The following is an 18,050-nucleotide window of genomic DNA, read 5'->3' on the forward strand; positions in this document are numbered from 1 at the left end:
GTGTCTAGGAACGACGCCGTTTTACGGAGTCCAAGGGTGATCCGCATGATAAATTACAAATATAAAATATAAAAATATATATATCGAAATCTTTTAGTTGCAAAAATACCCGCGAAATTTTAAATAACCTAATTTGCTCCACCATCGGTTATATGTTTATGATGTCCCTAATGTAATTAGGGTTTATGTAGGGAGGCTTTGCCTTGAGGAAGTGGTGCCGGTAATTATATCTTTTAATTTTAGAATGTTCAAAGATTCAAATAAGAGAGCGGGATTCGAACTTATGATGTTTGATACTGTTATATTGATGAAGTACTTAGTTGAGTTACATTCGAGTAAGTCGATTTGTTAACAAATAGTCGATAGGTAACTAAGATCACTAAGTGAGTTACATCTCTGGTTCTATTATAGAAATTCTAAGAAATATGACAATTTGATTGTTATATATTTGTTCCCGCAAAAACAAGCTAAATAGTTGTATATAGAGAAATATGTAAAAAAAAAAAGTTAAATACGTCTTATAATCATTTTCTATGATGTTCATTCGAGTGAGATGATAATTAAATTACGCTGAGGACAATGGATGACCAAGTGAGTTAAGCTAATGCAGCCATTGACTAATTTCACGAGGCAATTTCAACATCTTATGATATACCATTGTTAATAAATAATCATATTTTATCCTATGTAGGGGGTGACCACCATTAGATTTGAATCCTAAACTTCTGAAGTCCCTCTTTTCCTCGTCTAAATTCTAATGGGTCGACATCTGGTAATATATAAATAGTCACTTTCAATATTGTATGATAGCATTTTGAACAATATTATAAAAATATAAATATAAAAAAAAGTAGAGAAAAAAGTCTCATAGATATTTGTTTTGTTTGTGATGGGTATCCCCAATTGCTACGGGTCATTGACACCATTGAAAGTTGCTACATTAATGGTCAATACTTAAAATAAATATTATTTGTAAAACTTCAAAAACTAAAAACACAATTGGTATATTTTGTGTGTATGCATACACTTTGTTGCCAATACGAACATATTCCAAAAGATTATAGATATTGTTCATTCCTGATAAGTCGGATGTCCAACCATTACGTTTATTGTACTAAAATAAATATTCATCATAATTAAATTTCGACAATAAATCAAATACGAATAAATTTTTTAAATTGTTCTACTTTTCATCTAGAGCTGATCGCACGACATTTTTTTGCTATTTTGAAATATCTATTTATCCGTTTAACATTTTTCTATTTTGAAAACAAAAGTAGATAAAATAAATACAGTAAAAAATTTGTACGCTCCAAAATCAACATACTTACCACTACACATAAAAGAATAAAGTACCAAACACATTCAATAATTAAAAAGCTAATTTGAAACACATTCAATAATTCATTATCTATTACCATTATTATTTTAAATCAATAAAATATATCGTGTTATTAGGCTGACATAGTATAATGTAGAACAATGACATGAAAATATGTTAAATTATAATTGTATAACTAAGTTTTGTTGCATTACAACTCTCAATTTCACGATTGAATACACGTGTCTTAATCCACTGAATTGGTTGTTATTCCTAAACTCTAAAAAGTATATGATAAACTTAAAAAATTTCAATTTAACCAAAGAATATCATGTTGTTAGAAAAAATCCGTAAAGTCAAAGCGAGCAGAAGCGATAATTGACATAGATGGTGTGAGTTCTAATCCCCTCCCAATATGTTGTATTAAAAAAATTGGAAAAAATCCAACAAAATATAAAGTGGGACTTCTTGATGAACCAATAAATGACGGACACGTCAACAAACCAGCAAAGTGTCGAGGAAAAAACAAACCAGCAAAGAATGACGTGGCGCATTATTTTTTAGATTTTATTTTGATTTTTGCAAAGACACGTGGCACATTATTACCCCATTTTGTTAGCTCTTCGTTCTTCCTCCGTGCAAATAAATCGCGTCTCCCCTTCATCTCAGCGGTTTGGCTTGGATTTCGATTCAAATCGTCTCGTCTGGTTCTGGGATCGCTTTTTATCTTCTCTCTCGATTAGGTAATTTTAGTCTCTTGATCGGGTGGTGATTGCAGTTGGTCGGATCTGCGAGTTACTTGAACAGCGATGGCGGAGGAAAAGTACAATCTGAAGAATCCCGCGGTGAAGAGGATCCTTCAGGAGGTCAAGGAGATGCAGTCCAATCCTTCTGATGATTTCATGAGTCTGCCTCTCGAGGTTCGTTGCCTTTTCATTTCTCTGTATTTCCCAATTGTCGCTTTGAAATTTACCTAGTGGTTTTTTTTTTGTTGTTCCTGTTTGATGATGATTTCGTTGGTCTTTGGTCGGTTTTACATTCCACGGTTTGTGTATCCTGTTGAATGAATTGATTCCTCGTGATTGGTCCGGACTATTGAATTGGCCTGATACCTGTGGGAATGGGGTCGAAACAATTATTAATTTGGTGTTCTTTGATTTTTCTTACCTGTTGGGATCTGCTATTTGCTTACGAATGTTCTAATATGCCTCAAAAGGAACATAAATTGAATTATCGACGAGTTTTTTTCTTAAAATTTTAATTGGGAATTCATTTCTGTTTCGTATCTTTGAGAATTTTTATATAGCTGACAATTCGGTGTAGCCCTTTGTCTATTCCCATATTCTCTAGTTAGGTTAAAAATTGCATTGTTATCTTGACGGGGTCTGAAATTGATTACTGATTCTACTAAATTTTTCGACAGCTGACAATTCCGTGCATTTCCTCTTGTACAGATTTTCGTGCATTTCATGTTGTTTTCATGTGCCTTGATTCTTATAATTGCACAACTCTATTGCATTTGGGAAAAGGAAAGTACCAGCTATGGGAAATGTTGCGGTGGTACACCAGTTTTGGTGCTAATCGCCTAATTTTAGTTATTAATATAATTTTAAGGCCTTTAAATGTTGATTTTTTCAGGAGAATATATTTGAATGGCAATTTGCCATCCGCGGACCCAGTGATAGTGAATTCGAAGGTGGGATTTATCATGGACGGATCCAGTTGCCAGCTGAATATCCATTCAAGCCACCTTCATTCATGTTGTTAACCGTAAGATAGCAGCACCTCTCCATACTTGTTTCCCTTTCTGTTGCGTGAACTCAGAATATAACATCAGAAATATGTAAAGATTTTGAACCTACATTTATTAGAGGGGTAGAGATGTCATGACCACTAAGCTATAAGCTATATTCTGGTTGACGACTTAATATTTTATTGATGCCCTGACTAATATCAGTTCCCTTCTTTCAGCCAAACGGGCGCTTTGAAACCCAAACAAAGATTTGCTTAAGCATATCAAATCATCATCCTGAGCATTGGCAACCATCGTGGAGCGGTGAGTTCTGTGAATTCTTTATTCAACTTGTCTTGATACGTTAGCTCATAGGATATCCCACTGTCTGGTTTCCACATTTTTCATCTTGTTGCTTCAGGTTCCACATGCTCTGATATTTTTTCTTCTTCTTCTTTTTCTTTCCTCTCCCCTTTATCGTTGTTTGCTGTTGGTTAGTTCGCACTGCCTTAGTTGCATTAATTGCTTTTATGCCCACAAACCCAAATGGAGCTCTCGGTTCCTTGGACTACAAGAAGGAAGAAAGACGGGTGTTGGCGATCAAATCTCGAGAAGCACCCCCCAAATTTGGCAGTCCTGAACGTCAAAAGCTAATTGACGAGGTACTCCTGAGTTCTGCTGATGTTTCATACGCTACTGAGTACCGAGTAGTATACTGAATCCCCAACATATAATATGATATTGTTCATCAATGAGCTTCTTTACACCGCAGATTCATGAATATATTCTGAGTAAGGCGCCACCCATCCCTCAACCGAGTCCTTCAGATGCTGATGTCCAGGTAACTTCTGAACCCGCTGAACTTGCAGCTGCAGGGGAAGAGCTGCAGAATCCTCCCGCAGGCGACAGGATCGTCGAGGAGGCAGTACCAGAGGAGGTAACCACAAATGCTAATCCCCAGCCAGAAGTGGTGAGAGTAGCAAGAGAGGTGCCATCTAGTCGCGCTGCCACTGCTCAGGTGCAGATGAGGGCGGAGACGAGGGTTCCTAAACCAGCCGACGACCGATTGTTCACATGGGCTGCTGTTGGTCTCACTCTTGCAATTGTGGTTCTTTTGCTGAAAAAGTTCATGAAAGCAAGCGCTCATGGGTCAGTGTTCATGGACGAATCTTAGATTACAGAAATACGTTTGTGGTTGATAGCCTGCTTTGTGAGGCATAACAGTCGTATATGTATTATTAGTTTTAGCGTAAATTTAAATGACTTATCATCATTCGACAGGGAAAAAGCAATCCTTTGTTTGTGATGCTGCCTTCTCCATTATTTGTAGTTAAAAAATAACACATAAGCAAAATCTGCTTGGCTTAAAGAGTGAACCTATAAATACAAACCTTTTTATCTCTGAGTTTTTAATTGTATGGACTCAACTGATTGACGTATATATTATTTGATGTTCGAATAATCTCTATGTTGTTCAACTAAAAATATCTTTAAAAAATCTTCTAAAAATTGAAATACTCTAGCTTAAGTGGAAAAAGAACACCAATTAAGTATTTAATAACAATAATAAAAAGTACTGTGATTTTGAAGTAATTTATAATTTTTAGTTCTTAGATTTACTTATCAATAATATTTTAAGACTACCATTTTGGTTGGATTGAGTATAATATGTTATTGTCTAAATAATTTATTCTCATTTTCACCATGTTGGGAATTTTGTCTATATTTGGGATTTTTTTCCCCACGAGGAACGTATTTTAGATACATTCCATTTTCTTTTTGAATGATTTCCTCATTTTTTAATGTTGGGGAATTATGGGAGATTCTGCATATTATTGATAAGAAACTTTATTTTGCTTTGTCCAAATCCATTTTTTCTGGAAAAGTGGTCTATGGGAAGGGTAAATAGAGGTCAATTAGAATTGAAGAAGTTACTTAAAAGAATTGTACTAGAAATTTGATACAATTTAGTTAAAATGTTAATTTTCAAACACAATACAATTTAGTTCAATACAATATATTGAAATTTATGTTGTGCGCGAGTAAAAAAAATATCAATATTGACTGAGAAAATGATGAATAAAGATAATTGAACCTAAAACATATCATTTACGCACTATTTGATATGAGACCCCGTTTACTTATTTGCAATCTCTAATGGTGTTTACCAAATTGTTCGAATGAAATCAAATAACGGGATCCGCCTCAAACTTTGTAATCTCATTCGCATTCCTGACTCTGTGCGCCCACATATTTATCATAATTAATTTATAACCTTTACCTTTTCTTTCTCATCTATTAAATATGAGAAAGGGATATGCTAGTAATTGTTATACATCGATTCTAATTTCAGACAATTTTAGTAAACAAGGAATTTTGATTACGATTCCAGAAAATTTATGGTAAATAACATCCCCATTCCGATTGATTTTTATTGCATGAAGATCAGTGTGACTCTTGCCACACAGGCTCCGATGCTTAAATCAGAATTAGAGTAGTTGAGTATAAAATGTAGAGTCTTGTGAGCATACCTTTAGGGTTTGGGTTTGGCTTACTTCCTTATTTATAGAAGTTTTAATCCTCAGTATCCCAAGAATTCGATGATACAACTATGAAATAAATAGAGAATTTCACATCCATAACAACATAAAATGAATAATATCCTCGTTCCGATTGATTTTTATTGCGATTCATTCCTATTACGTTGGTAGGTAAGTAAACGGGGCCTCAAGTGTGTAATAAATTTCTATGCCAATGTGTTATTTGATTCACACGCAAAGAAAGCTTGCGCTCTAGATGAATTGAGTGACACATAAAAAGAGTCCTTATTCTTGTCGTTATTATTCTGTTTACCGTTAGCCTTCAGGTCCATTCTTTTTTCATTTTGCATTTTTGTGTACTGTTTTAATTTTAATTTTAATTTTTTTTTAACCAAAACGTCATTTATAAATAACAAAAATTGTTATTTTTATTCACTTTTCTTCGTCCTTATTTTCCCATTATGATTCTGTAATTTGTTTTTTAATTTTTGAGAAGTAATTTTATCGAGCAATAGTATAATTTGTTTTTTAATGTTTAAAATATTAGTGTAATTTGAAAATTATATTACTCTATTATTTTTATTATATGGATTGCTTCTTAAACTTAGCCATTCAAAGTTATTATAAAATATTAAAAACTCTTCCAAGATTGTTTTAATCAATTTAATGGGTAATTTTATTAATTACTATATATTTAATCCATAAAAATTGATTCAATACTAAATTTATTCAAACGTTTTAGTTATGATATGTAACTAAACTATAAAATTATAATTTCGAAGTACAAAGATAAGTCATAGATGAAAATAAACTATGAAAAAAGAGAGAGAATAACTTAATAACAGTCTAATTAAACATGTTTCCACTAAATATAATTTTTCAAAATTCTCAAATAAACAGAAGATCATTTGCAAGAACACTTCCAAACAGCTCTAAATTATCCCATTACATTACAGCCCATAAAAGGCTCCCATTATTTGACAAACAATTAAACAACACAGAAACTAAACCCATCAACATATACATTAGCTTCCATTTCACAAAACACAATCAGTATCTTACAATCAGAAAATTTTAATGAGAAAATGTAGATTTAGGAATTGGGAGTGTTATGGGGCTGATGAGGTGATCATTAGGTCTCATGATCTGCCTTCTTCACTACAGTTACTGGACAGGATCCATTGTTCACCACATAGTTGCTGACACTCCCCAATATGGCCCTGCAAAAGTTGCATACACAAATCTCATCAATTTATTTTCTTTGATAAGAAACGAGAAATGTATTCTGTCACAAAAGAAGCCGTAGACATCCTACGGGTCAAACCCCGTCTAAGGAACTCCGTAAGCAAAGCCTTCTAATCATTGCTTATCAACCGATGACTATAATTACAAAAGAATTTATTGTGGTTAGAACACCACTGAGAGGTAGTAAGTTGAACACTATTACAAAAAGAATCCACTGAAATTCACTTGTTCTAAAAAATTCTTTGGTTTCTCTGTGTCTCTCGATGAGTTTCTATCAACCCAATCGTCCACCGTACACCAAACTCTCTCATCAAAATTCAAACAGCAAACTTGATTGATTTGAAAACAAGGTTAGAAACTGCATTCGATTGAAATCCAGATTGACTTATTACGGATCTCATATCTGAAAGATCAAGGGATTGGCCCTAACAAGATTTATAAAGATACGTAGGCTATTTCTCTCATTGTCAATTAATCTTGTTAGGATGGTATCAAAGCATTCGAAAATGGTCGCTAAAGTTTTAACTTGTAGCTTTTAAAGTATCTACGGAACTTGTAGCTTTTAAAGTATTTGGGGAACTATTATGAGAAACAACTTCCTATTTTATTTTCCAATCCGTTTCTGAGAAACTTTTGAGTAAGGATCAGAATCTGGTTAAAAAGTTATCCGAACATAGTTTTACTTGTTCCGAATCTATGAACAGTCAATTAAAAGCCGACCACTCTACTATTCGGAATCATTATCAACATTCAATCTATCTCATTATATGCTCAAGGAAACAGAAAACTTTTTTTCATAACAATCCCAAACATCTGTCGCCTAGAATTCTAGCAACCAGAATTTCACTTCTATTCATAATCATATCTTCCTCCCCAAAATGAACAAAGCAAGATGACAAATTCAGTCCATGATAAAAGCAAGTATAATAAGATAAGATCCAGGGACTGCTTAATATGTTCTCTACAAAACAGTTCTTGAAAATTGTTCTATGTAACAACTCATTTGGTTTCTTCTAAAACGCAATATTTCTGTACTACACTCGTCATCATTTTCGAAGAAAGAACAGGTATCATGGTTGCAAAAACAAATTCATCCCCAGCAATATATATTATCCAAACTACAAAAAGATAATTCGGTCTCACCTCTTAATCTTGCCAAGGCCTCTGTTTCCAATGACAAGGCAGGTAAGAGGGACGTGATCAATTGCCTCACATAACTTCTCACGAGCATCTCCCCAATAAATCTTAAGCAACACAGAGATCTGCTCCAGTTACAGAATTTTCCAATGTCAGTGCCATGAATTCCATTATCATCGCAAAAAAATGCTAAAAAAAATCACACAGACAGAAAGATCACCTCCTTCTGCGCAGTTGCAGTCGTCACAATGTCCATAGTTTGAGCATCAGGCTTAAGTCCGTACTTCTTCGTGGTGAGAGGATCGGAGAACTCAGACAGAGGAATAAGCGCTAAGAAACGCAAAATATAGAACGGAAATTAGATCATCATAATGGAAACGAAATAAAACGATCGAAATCGAACTAGTGCAAGCGTTATCTCCGGTGATCGGAGGAAGAAAACGATGAGAGATGAAGAATATTACGAGATCCGGTGGTTTGCCAGAGCTGCATCTCGCCGTCTTCATAATCGCTGTCGGGACGAACGGTGACAAGAACAAGATAATCTCCCTTCCGGATTATGTTGTCGATGGCCCATTTCAGCGCTTTTCTGCTGCACTCCGAGAAATCCACCGCCACTCCAACTCTCCGTTCGGCGTCCATTTCTCTCTCTCTCTCTCTAGAGCTCTGAATTCTGATAGCTTTTTATCAGATGAATTTGAAGATGGGCGCAACTTCAGGGGCGGATGGATGCCGTGTTCAGAGAGATGTAATCGTCTACGGACGGCTGTACGGAGTGTTGTGGTGTAAATGCGGGACAGCCGGTGGATGAAGGGGGGAGTGAAGTGTGATCGTGATGATCGGGATCTGACGGTGAGTGATTTGTTTGAGATATATATCCTGTGGTATATGGATGCTCTCTCCCTTAATGATAGACAAGAGGCAATGATTTCTGGTTATGTGGTTGCCAATCAGTGGACTTTTATTATATATCGCTCTTTCCTATTTTTTCTTATTTTAATTTCTAAACTTACTCATGATAGAATAGAACATGTTTTGAATTAAAATACTATTTTTATTCTGTCTACTAGACTTTAATTTATTTTAACTTTCCTTTCAATTTTTATTCACTTTAAGTTATTGTATTGTTACAAATTTATTTTGACAATGGTACTAGAAGAAAATATTTTTGTCCCTTTTTGTAACATTTTAATACAAACTCTTTAATAAAAGTTTATTACGAATCTCATCTAAAATATAGTAGACTTAACAAAGTTTATAAATACAGGACTATTCTTCTGAATGTTAATTCAAAATGCTATCAAAACCCAACAAATTCAAGGAAGTATCTGATCCAAAAAAGAATCCGACCAAGATCGATAAGGAGGGAGGTTATGGACAAGGATGAAGTTCTTCTGAAGAAGGAGGGAGAAAGACTAATTATCATCAAAATAATACATTTCGCAAAATCGTCATAGAAATATAATCAGAAACTTAATCACCATATCATCTTAATATTAATCAAATTTTAGAGACCATTTAGAATATTTTTCGAAACCACAATTAAAGGTATCCATTATAAAATTTAAGGAAACCAAATAGATAAGTACTCCAAAATTACATAAAAAAAATATGTCAAAGTGTATTTTACAATTTATCCTTCTAATAATTAATAATATTTTTTGTTTTGACCAATTTTTTAATAATTATTATTGGTTCATGGGTGCCGTTTATCCAATTCCTGTGCATCTTGCCTGCGCTTAACACGTCACACTCGAGGCGTATTCAACTAAATACTTTTGACATTTATTGTGCTGTGTTTGTCATACATCTTTATTTTATTCCATAAATGTTTAATTTTATTTATTTTAGTTTTGAATTTTGAAAATTTGTCAATCATAATATTTCAAAATTTCAAAAGCAACTATTTTAATTATTGTTATATTCTTTGCCATCTAAAATTTATTTACTCAAATCTTTGTTTTCAACTTTTAACTCGCGAAATCAACTCGATGACAATAGGGTTTATGGTTGTGATGCTCCTCTTATTATATGTATTTTACAGAATATAACTAGTTTATTATTGTTTTGTTGGTAACTAATTACCTTCTAGTTATTTTCTATTTTAATTAGCCATTTCGTATTAATTGTATTGTATTGTACAATTTTAATTATCCATAATAAGATTTTAATTCACAAATTTGTGAATTATTTCATGGTATCGGAGTAGACTTACGTCGTATATTTAGAGTGAAAAAAGCACAATTATTGTATTGATAATTTTGTCTCTCTTCTTAACTATGAAAAAAACCAACAACCAAATTTGTACTTGAAAAATATATTGAAATCTAAAACCTTCATAAAACAATAGCCAAGTGCTAATACGAACATAGTTCAACAACAAACGTTTATTTATTTCTTTAGAGTTTGAAGGGCAAATTCTCACACCTCATAACCAACATGAACATAGTTCAACTGATTAGAACATATATCTTCAATCAAAATGTCTTAGATTCAAGTCCTCACCCTCGCACGTTGTTATACTAAAAAAAATCTTGACACCTAGCAAAAATTTTTGGTCTCATTTACTATTCTTTTTTCTAAAATATAAATAAAATTATTATTTCATTATATTGACTTATAAAATGAATATCAAACATAAATATAAAATAAAAGTGTGAATATTCAATTTTAAAAAGTTAATTTTCATATAAAACTTACTCTTTCATTTAATATTTAGAGAACAAGAAACTATAAACAAAGGACTAAACATAATTTTGTTTTTCTAAATAAAAAAGATAGAACAAGAAATAAGAACATGAAAGGCATTCTGTTTTTATTTATTAAAAAAAAAAGAGAATAACGAAAAATAATTTCGAACATGCATTTATTTATTTGTTTTTTTTTCTGACATGAGGCATTGAGAAATTTCTCTAGTACAAACAACAATCATAAAAGTGTCGGGGAGAATGGGAATTGTATTAAGAAAAAAAAAATCAGCGGTCCAAAAATCAAGCTGGGCACACAAAACGTGAACCAAAAAGGAAAGAAAAAAAAGAAATGAAAAATTAAAAGGTTTTTTTTTTTTTTAAGAAAGAGTAAAAGAATTAATAAATATGTTTAAAAAAAAGGGAAAATTGACAAAATAAACGTTCTGTAGGTACCTTTTAAGTTTTCTAATCGTCCTCTTCAAAACACAAGTATGATATTTCATGCCCCTCTTTACTTTTTTTTTTCTCCTTCAGACTCCATCTCTCTTCCCCCTCTCCTCCTCTCTCCTCCATTTTTTAGATTTGCTTGATCTTCTCCATGATTTCTACACAACACACACCAGTTTTTGGCGTCTCCGTTAGGAATTCAACGAGTGGAGGTCCTGTTCGGTTGCCGTCCGTTGCTTCCATCTCGAGCTCTTGCGCCTCCTTGGTGGCCTCCCCGGCGACACTAGTGGCCTCTTCGGCGACATTGTTGAATGATGACAACATTGCCGGCGGTGAGAAAGAGGGAGAGAATAATTTGCATATGAAATAAGATAAAAATTTCCTTATTATTTTTCTCAACTCTTTCACCCTCACTTCTAAAATCAAATTTTCAAGATTTCAAAAACTTTCCTTCTATATCTCTTGCACGTCCCGGACTATCTTCTTCTCCATGAAACCAAATGCGTCGAGGGGAGAGGAGAGAGGAGAGAGAGGGACAAAGCGAGAACGAGAAGGACAGAGCGACGTCATCGATAGAGTGAGATCGAAAAGGACAGAGCGAGACCGAGAAAGACGGGATCGAGAAGGAGAGAGCGAGATCGAGAGAGAGGTGAAGAAGTGGTGATAATAACGAAAAAAAATGGGATGGTTAGGAAAAAAGGGATTGTTTTTTTTTTCTTTACTCCACCCAATTGAGTTAAATTAAATTTCAAATTTAGGATTAAAGGAGCAGAGTAAGAGATTAAGGAAAAAACAAGATTTTTTTTATACTCCCAGGAGGACTACCTAATTAATTATAAATTTGAATTCTAATCCTAATCAAAATTAGGGGAGATATTAAAGAGAGATTTATATTAATTTTTCAAATCATTCCTTCAAATAATTAAAGAAGAAAAAAACAATTAAGAAAACAAATCTAAATTAAATTTCAAATTTGAATATAGTAAAATTAATCAATTATAATTTTAAATTTTAGTTAAAAAAATCTTCCATGCTTAGTATTTTAAATTTGAGATTTCGTTTCTCTCGATTCCAATTTTTAAAATCGTTTCTCGCTCAATCTCGCTCACTCATCTCTCGTTTTCTCTCTCTCGCTCAATTGTCTCTCTCTTTCAATTATCTCTCTCTCAACTTTCTCTCTCTATCTCCTTCCCCATCCCATCGTAACTTTCTTCCTCTCCTGAGCCTCTTTCCTTGACGAACGACCTCCCTCGTCGGGTTTGATGCATTCGTTGCTGGCAATTGTTGAAGGTCACGGGAATTATGGAGGCTGCTATTTAAAAAATGGTGAGAGATTTAGGTTTTTTTTTATGGTAGAGTAAACAAGAAAAAACTCATGCTTGCGGAAGACATGGAAAAGAGAAAGAGGGAAGAAATAAAGAAAAAGAGAAATAAGGGAGGAAAACCTAAAAGGGAGGAAAACTAAAAAAGGAGGAAAAAGAGGGACATGGGGTCATTTGGCAAAGTATTGTGTTTTGAGAGGAGCGATTAAAAAATTTAAGAGGAACTCAAAAAAACTTATTTTGTCCATTTTCACATCGAAAAAAAAGATTAATAAATAAGAATGTTCTTGAGGTAGAGCCATGAAACTCCATACTCATCTGTAACGGCGCTGAAGGAGAGAAAGTGCAGAGAAGAAGGCCGCCACGAAGATCACAACCAACGCCCAAACTGCGACGACGCCGATGGCCACCGGATTTCTTCTCAGCCTCCGCCACCATACTATGAATCGGTCCGGCGGCTCGTTTAATTTCTGAACAACGCCGGCGAAGTACGTTCCCGACAAGTTGGCCTTCTGCTGCCTCATCCATTTCAGATTCGCGATAATCTGCGTCTCATCCTTCTCGAGATTGATCAGGATTTTTCGTCCGCAGAGCAGCTTCATGTCCTCGTCCGACTGGAGAAGGTGACTCATGAAATCGACATACGATTTCACTTGCTGAGCGCTTCCGATTTGACAGATCTCGTACGCGATCAGATTCTTAAGAATCGTTTCTGTGTGCTTGGACACTTCGAGAGTGGGAATTTCGAGGCCGCCGTTCTGAAATTTGATGTCCAGTACGCTCTTCGGAGTTACGGCGTTCTTGAATTTGATTCCCGCAGATTTAAGCTTCGACGCACGAGGTAATTCTGCCGTCTTCGATTTGTTGTTTTTCGTTTCGATTCGAGGATATGTGGAGAGGAAACAAGAGTGCACGATATCAAGCAGATGATCTGCATCTTGCTGGAAATTGTCGTAAACAGATTGCCGTTCTCCGGCAACTATAGTTCTGAAGAATCGGAAGGCGAGGTCATTGAGAGGCATATTTTCCTCCCTTGAATCTTGCACTTTTTCATAAACCTCTCTCAGAAGGAAATACGGAATCTGATTTTCAAGCAGTATCAAATCGGACTTCAAATCGAGGAGCAAACCAGGAGTAGTGAAAACAGGATCGTTCCGGCGTTTGAGCCTCTTTATCGAGAATCGCAAAAGCAGCTCGAGAACGAAGCAGCAATCGAGCACCATCATCCGCGCGAACTTTTGGCTGTCGAGATCATGGAACTCTACCTCATAGCATTTTCTCACTCGGCTCTCTGATTTTGCAACGAATTCGAGAAGATCATCTAAACCGACAGACGGATTGTGCTTGAGGAAAGCGCACAAGTAGTTCCACTTCAGATCTTCCATGGATTCCAGATGTGGAGCGCCGTGGTGGAAAGGGCCGATCGAAACTTTGGCCGGGACGAAGACTTCTCTGTTGTCGATACTGATTTCGTCTGGAACTTTGAAGATGATAATTGATGAGCAGAAGGCTTCCATTTTTGCTTCCATGGAGCATAGGAGGGATTCTTCGTCGGATCTTTCACGTGAGATTGCCGGAATATCAATCGCATGAGAAAGTGCTCTTGATGGATTCATTTTTCCGGCCAGAGATTATCCACAAGCAGCCTTATTTACAGACGGCCAAGGTAAATGGTAATTATATAATAAAGATTATCTAAAAATTGCATCACAAAAATTAGGAAGCTAGACATGAAAACAACAATAGTTCTCTAGCTTATTATTACTATCGATGCTGTAATTGGAAGCTGTCCATGACTAAAATGGGAGGATTCATGTTTTAGTTCTCTAGCTTAAATTTAGTTACGAAATTTGTGTCACACATTTGTTGAAATTTTTAATATTTTTTTTTCTATAGTAAGAAAACATAGGTAAATTCATTATTCATTAATCACGTTAGTCCTAAAAGAATATAATCTTTTGGAATTTATACATAGCTAGTGTAGTTGTAAATAATATTCGTGAAATGTAAAAGATTCAAAATAATTATAAAGCTAGCCTACACCCTTCCATTTCACGTTTCTATTTTTCAAAAAATTGACATTTTTTTTTATCTTTATAATAGGGACAAAAAAAAAAAAAAATCATATTTTAAGAAATAAAATATAACCGCAGTTATATATCGTTTAATAATAAATTTCAAAACTTAGTAAAAAAAAAAAATTCAAAACAAATATAATTTAATAAAAAAGTTATATTAAAATGAATATGCAACTAAAAGACATTAGATCTCTCAGTCTTTTCGATTACAATTGAAGTTTAAATATCGATGAAGATGTCGAGGTCTCAATTCAAAAAAATCGATAAAATGTCAATGTCGGTTGATAGCTTTTAGAAAATTATAAAAATAAAAATTTGTTAAAATATTTAAACTAACGAGTAAGCATTTCATCATTTTCAAAATAAGTTAAAATGATTAATATTGATATTATGTCTATATCAGTGATATTTTGTTGATATATATATATATTATGTTTTGTCGATTTTTTTGCAATATTGTACAAATGTCGATTTATTTCACATGTTTATGTCGAACTCATAAACACATGAAAACATCGATAAAAAAAAATATCTACATGTAGACGGAAATTTAATACCCGATTACAATAAATTAATATAAAGTATAAATAAGTCATTTACAAGTAACAATTTTTAAACAACGTGGTTGCATGAAAAGTTGTCCATATTACTATATATTTATAGTCATATTAATAACGTTAAAAGAATAAAAGGGAAAACCCACTTTTAGATCCGTGATATTTTGCTCATTTTCTAGAGGTTAGAAGCTCAATTCCTCATTAGTCATTAGTCATCCATACGTGATAAAATAATATTTCTACTAGTCAAACGATCATATATTAATAAGATGAGCTAACGTGACCTCTTACCTCCACCTCCTCTAAGATATCGTAAGATTAAATTCCCACCCTATATTTATGATGTGATATTTTTTAGAAAATGATGGGCTAAATAATTCAAAATGCTCGGAAAAATTTAAGGTTAGTTTCAATTATACTATCATTTAAAAAATTTCACAACTATGCTGAACTTTTGAAACTGATTCATATATGTTTGTAATAGAAATTGACGTGATTGTTGCGTGGTAAATAGGAGAGACAGAGACATGACTTTTAAAAATGAATGACAAACGTAAATATAAGGTACTTGTCACATTTTTACTGCTCTATGTATGCCACTACTCTATTTACCATCAAAGCAACTATGTCAATGTCCATCACTTATTTGTTCAAGGCATAATTTAAACCAAGATAGAAGTGAAACTTTTTATACAATAAGAATATAACTAAAAGCAACTTCATAACTGAAGTGCATTTTAAATAATTTAGCCAAAATAATATTTACTCAAATATATCTTAAGAGGCCTAAAATCTCAAAGTACCACGGGAGAACAAAAATTGACCATGTGCCAACTTCTAAGTTCAAGTGCATTTTGAATAATTTAGCTAAATCAATATTACTCCAAGTATGTATCTTAAGAGGTCTAAGATTTCAAAGTGCCATATCGAAGTGGAAAATTCAAAGTTAAAAAATTGATCACGTGGCACCTTATTAACTTCAAAGTACAAAGTGTCGACGTACCTTAAGAGGCCTAAGATCTCAAAGCGCCACACGGGAGCGAAAAAGAGGTTTATGTAAGACATAAGAGGAAGGAGGAAGATGATATATAATAAGAAGAAAGAGAATAAAGGGGTGACTTGGGGAATTGGCTAAGGAGAAATAGAATTAAAAAGCTGAAGTAGAAATAGACCGAAAGCATATAAAACTTTTGCTAAAGACCAACAAAATTGACAATTCATTGCTTCAAATTTAATTTAAGAATTGCTAGTACAATCCTATTCCTAACCACTGCATTCCAATTCCAAAAGGGGATGAAATTAGGTTTTATTATTATTATTATTATTATTTTTTGTTTCAATTTTATATAGATATAAGTAGACTCTTTAAAAAACCTAATGACATGAATGGTTTAAATCTTGATAATTTACAGATTTGTCAAAATAGAGATGCTCGAATCCAAATTATAAATAAGTGAAAAACCAAACCAAAATTTAAGCCATATGGCATATTTGATTTTTGTTCTAAAGTTAAGAAACCCTAATCTCTTTCTCTCTCAGAATTTACATACAGCTCTTAACTTTACACATCGAATGTATGGAACTCTGACATGTTTACCTTACGAGTTAGCATTGTGTAATATAAGGTTAAGATGTTGAACTTATATTTAAAGTGTTAATTAGAACGTCAAGTGTGAAATCTAAAATTTAAATTTTAGTGTGAATCTTGGACTTGAAATGTTACAACAGAACAAACTACAGCTATTTGCTTTATCTTACTTATGACATTTAACTTTACATTTGTATGGTACAAAATTAAAGTATTTTGGCTTATGAGTTACACTCGTATAATTTAAGATTAAGATGCCGAACTTATATTTAAAATGTTTGGTCATGGGAATGCTACCTTAAGAATTAGTAATTCCTGTGCTTTTGGCCAGGACACTCACGTATATAAAAAAAAGGTTTGAATCATGGGCTTGAACATTACAATGGAGAAGTGGTTTACAAAACCTTCTATTAGTAATATGCAACACTAAGTTGTTAACCTCAACTACATAAAACCATCTATTATTGCTTAGAAGGTCCAAGAGCTATGCGGAACTAAAAAAGGAAAAAAAAAAAAAAACTCAAATTTAGGGATCTTAAATGTCCATCATCTAAGATATCAAGAATTTTTAGATGCCTAGAAATATAAATATCCGACATTTTTAGATAGGCGTGTTGTTTTGTAGAAAAATTTATAATGACGTTTGGAAATATTTGTTTATTAGTGAATGAGTATATTGATTTATTTAAATTATAAAATTAAAAAAATAAAAAACGAGGGGTGAAAATGTAAAGCGATGATGCCTTCAACATATTTCAAAAGAGCATCCAAAATATTTATGCATCCCGTATGGACATCTCAGAGTATCCCAACATGACTTGTTCCCGCAAAACAAAGGTAGAAATCATGATTCTCGTCCAACAATCTTGAATTCTCACAAAACAACCGTCCCTAGGTGTTAGTAGTCACTTTGTCTCTCTCTAGTTCAACGTGCTGCTTCTGAAGCTTTAGGCTCTCTCTCACATAGCCCTATCACTTTTTGGCTCAAAGCAAAGCCTTGGATCGTTACTAAAAGGCTACAAACTATGAAAATATAGTGGGTCATACACTCTTATTCTATGCTTAAAAACTTTTACAATAATTTAGTTTTTCTTCTTATATATATTTTTTCATTAAATTTCTAGCCTTCAAAAGGCAGAAAGCAATTCAATAATTTACTATTTAGACAATTGATTATAACGTATCATAAAGAAAACATAAAGATAGAAATACTATTTAACCATGGTAACAAAAGTAACAAAAAGATAACAAATCTTTAGATAATTCTATGAACCATGACTTTATCCACACCACACCACGACACAGATAACTTTACTTTTGGATTTTTTACGAAAAGTCTCGTATCAATAGAGATATTATCATTTACTTATACACCATGAATGAAGCTCCCCAA

General features: G+C 33.4%; 3 protein-coding genes across 4 annotated transcripts; 1 reads left to right on the forward strand and 2 right to left on the reverse strand.

The window, feature by feature from the left end:
* Window positions 1–1,961: 1,961 nt before the first annotated feature.
* Window positions 1,962–4,466, forward strand: UBC32 (ubiquitin-conjugating enzyme 32). Its single transcript, XM_022282542.2, has 5 exons — window positions 1,962–2,241; window positions 2,960–3,091; window positions 3,293–3,377; window positions 3,552–3,715; window positions 3,826–4,466. The coding sequence occupies exons 1-5, from the start codon at window positions 2,131–2,133 to the stop codon at window positions 4,225–4,227; spliced, it is 894 nt and encodes a 297-aa protein (XP_022138234.1). The 5' UTR covers window positions 1,962–2,130; the 3' UTR covers window positions 4,228–4,466.
* A 1,966-nt stretch (window positions 4,467–6,432) lies between these two features.
* LOC111009491 (Adenine nucleotide alpha hydrolases-like superfamily protein) lies at window positions 6,433–8,676 on the reverse strand. The gene is made up of 4 exons (XM_022282583.2): window positions 8,440–8,676; window positions 8,196–8,305; window positions 7,982–8,100; window positions 6,433–6,813 (listed from the first exon to the last, which is right to left on the reverse strand). The coding sequence occupies exons 1-4, from the start codon at window positions 8,615–8,617 to the stop codon at window positions 6,726–6,728; spliced, it is 495 nt and encodes a 164-aa protein (XP_022138275.1). The 5' UTR covers window positions 8,618–8,676; the 3' UTR covers window positions 6,433–6,725.
* A 2,169-nt stretch (window positions 8,677–10,845) lies between these two features.
* LOC111009362 (UPF0481 protein At3g47200) lies at window positions 10,846–16,172 on the reverse strand. 2 transcript variants are annotated; one of them, XM_022282422.2, is made up of 3 exons: window positions 16,073–16,172; window positions 12,749–14,080; window positions 10,846–12,421 (listed from the first exon to the last, which is right to left on the reverse strand). In XM_022282422.2, the coding sequence occupies exon 2, from the start codon at window positions 14,048–14,050 to the stop codon at window positions 12,749–12,751; it is 1,302 nt and encodes a 433-aa protein (XP_022138114.1). In that variant the 5' UTR covers window positions 14,051–14,080; window positions 16,073–16,172; the 3' UTR covers window positions 10,846–12,421. The 2 variants fall into 2 exon arrangements, with proteins under 2 accessions (XP_022138114.1, XP_022138112.1); XM_022282420.2 differs by lacking the exon at window positions 10,846–12,421 and having other exon boundaries at window positions 12,657–14,080.
* Between the last annotated feature and the right edge of the window lie 1,878 nt (window positions 16,173–18,050).

This window comes from Momordica charantia (genome assembly GCF_013281855.1).
Source record: "Momordica charantia cultivar OHB3-1 chromosome 5 unlocalized genomic scaffold, Mcharantia_2.0 BLBB01000005.1, whole genome shotgun sequence".
Classification (NCBI taxonomy): Eukaryota; Viridiplantae; Streptophyta; class Magnoliopsida; order Cucurbitales; family Cucurbitaceae; genus Momordica; species Momordica charantia.

Coding starts and splice junctions, on each gene's coding strand:
- LOC111009491 (XM_022282583.2), bottom strand. CDS start 8,617: ATGGACGCCGAACGGAGAGTTGGAGTGGCGGTGGATTTCTCGGAGTGC. Junction 8,306..8,439: donor CTGGCAAACCACCGGATCTC/GTAATATTCTTC, acceptor TGCGTTTCTTAG/CGCTTATTCCTCTGTCTGAG. Junction 6,814..7,981: donor GGCCTTGGCAAGATTAAGAG/GTGAGACCGAAT, acceptor CAACTTTTGCAG/GGCCATATTGGGGAGTGTCA.
- LOC111009362 (XM_022282422.2), bottom strand. CDS start 14,050: ATGAATCCATCAAGAGCACTTTCTCATGCGATTGATATTCCGGCAATC.
- UBC32 (XM_022282542.2), top strand. CDS start 2,131: ATGGCGGAGGAAAAGTACAATCTGAAGAATCCCGCGGTGAAGAGGATC. Junction 3,378..3,551: donor TTGGCAACCATCGTGGAGCG/GTGAGTTCTGTG, acceptor GCTGTTGGTTAG/TTCGCACTGCCTTAGTTGCA. Junction 3,716..3,825: donor GTCAAAAGCTAATTGACGAG/GTACTCCTGAGT, acceptor TTTACACCGCAG/ATTCATGAATATATTCTGAG.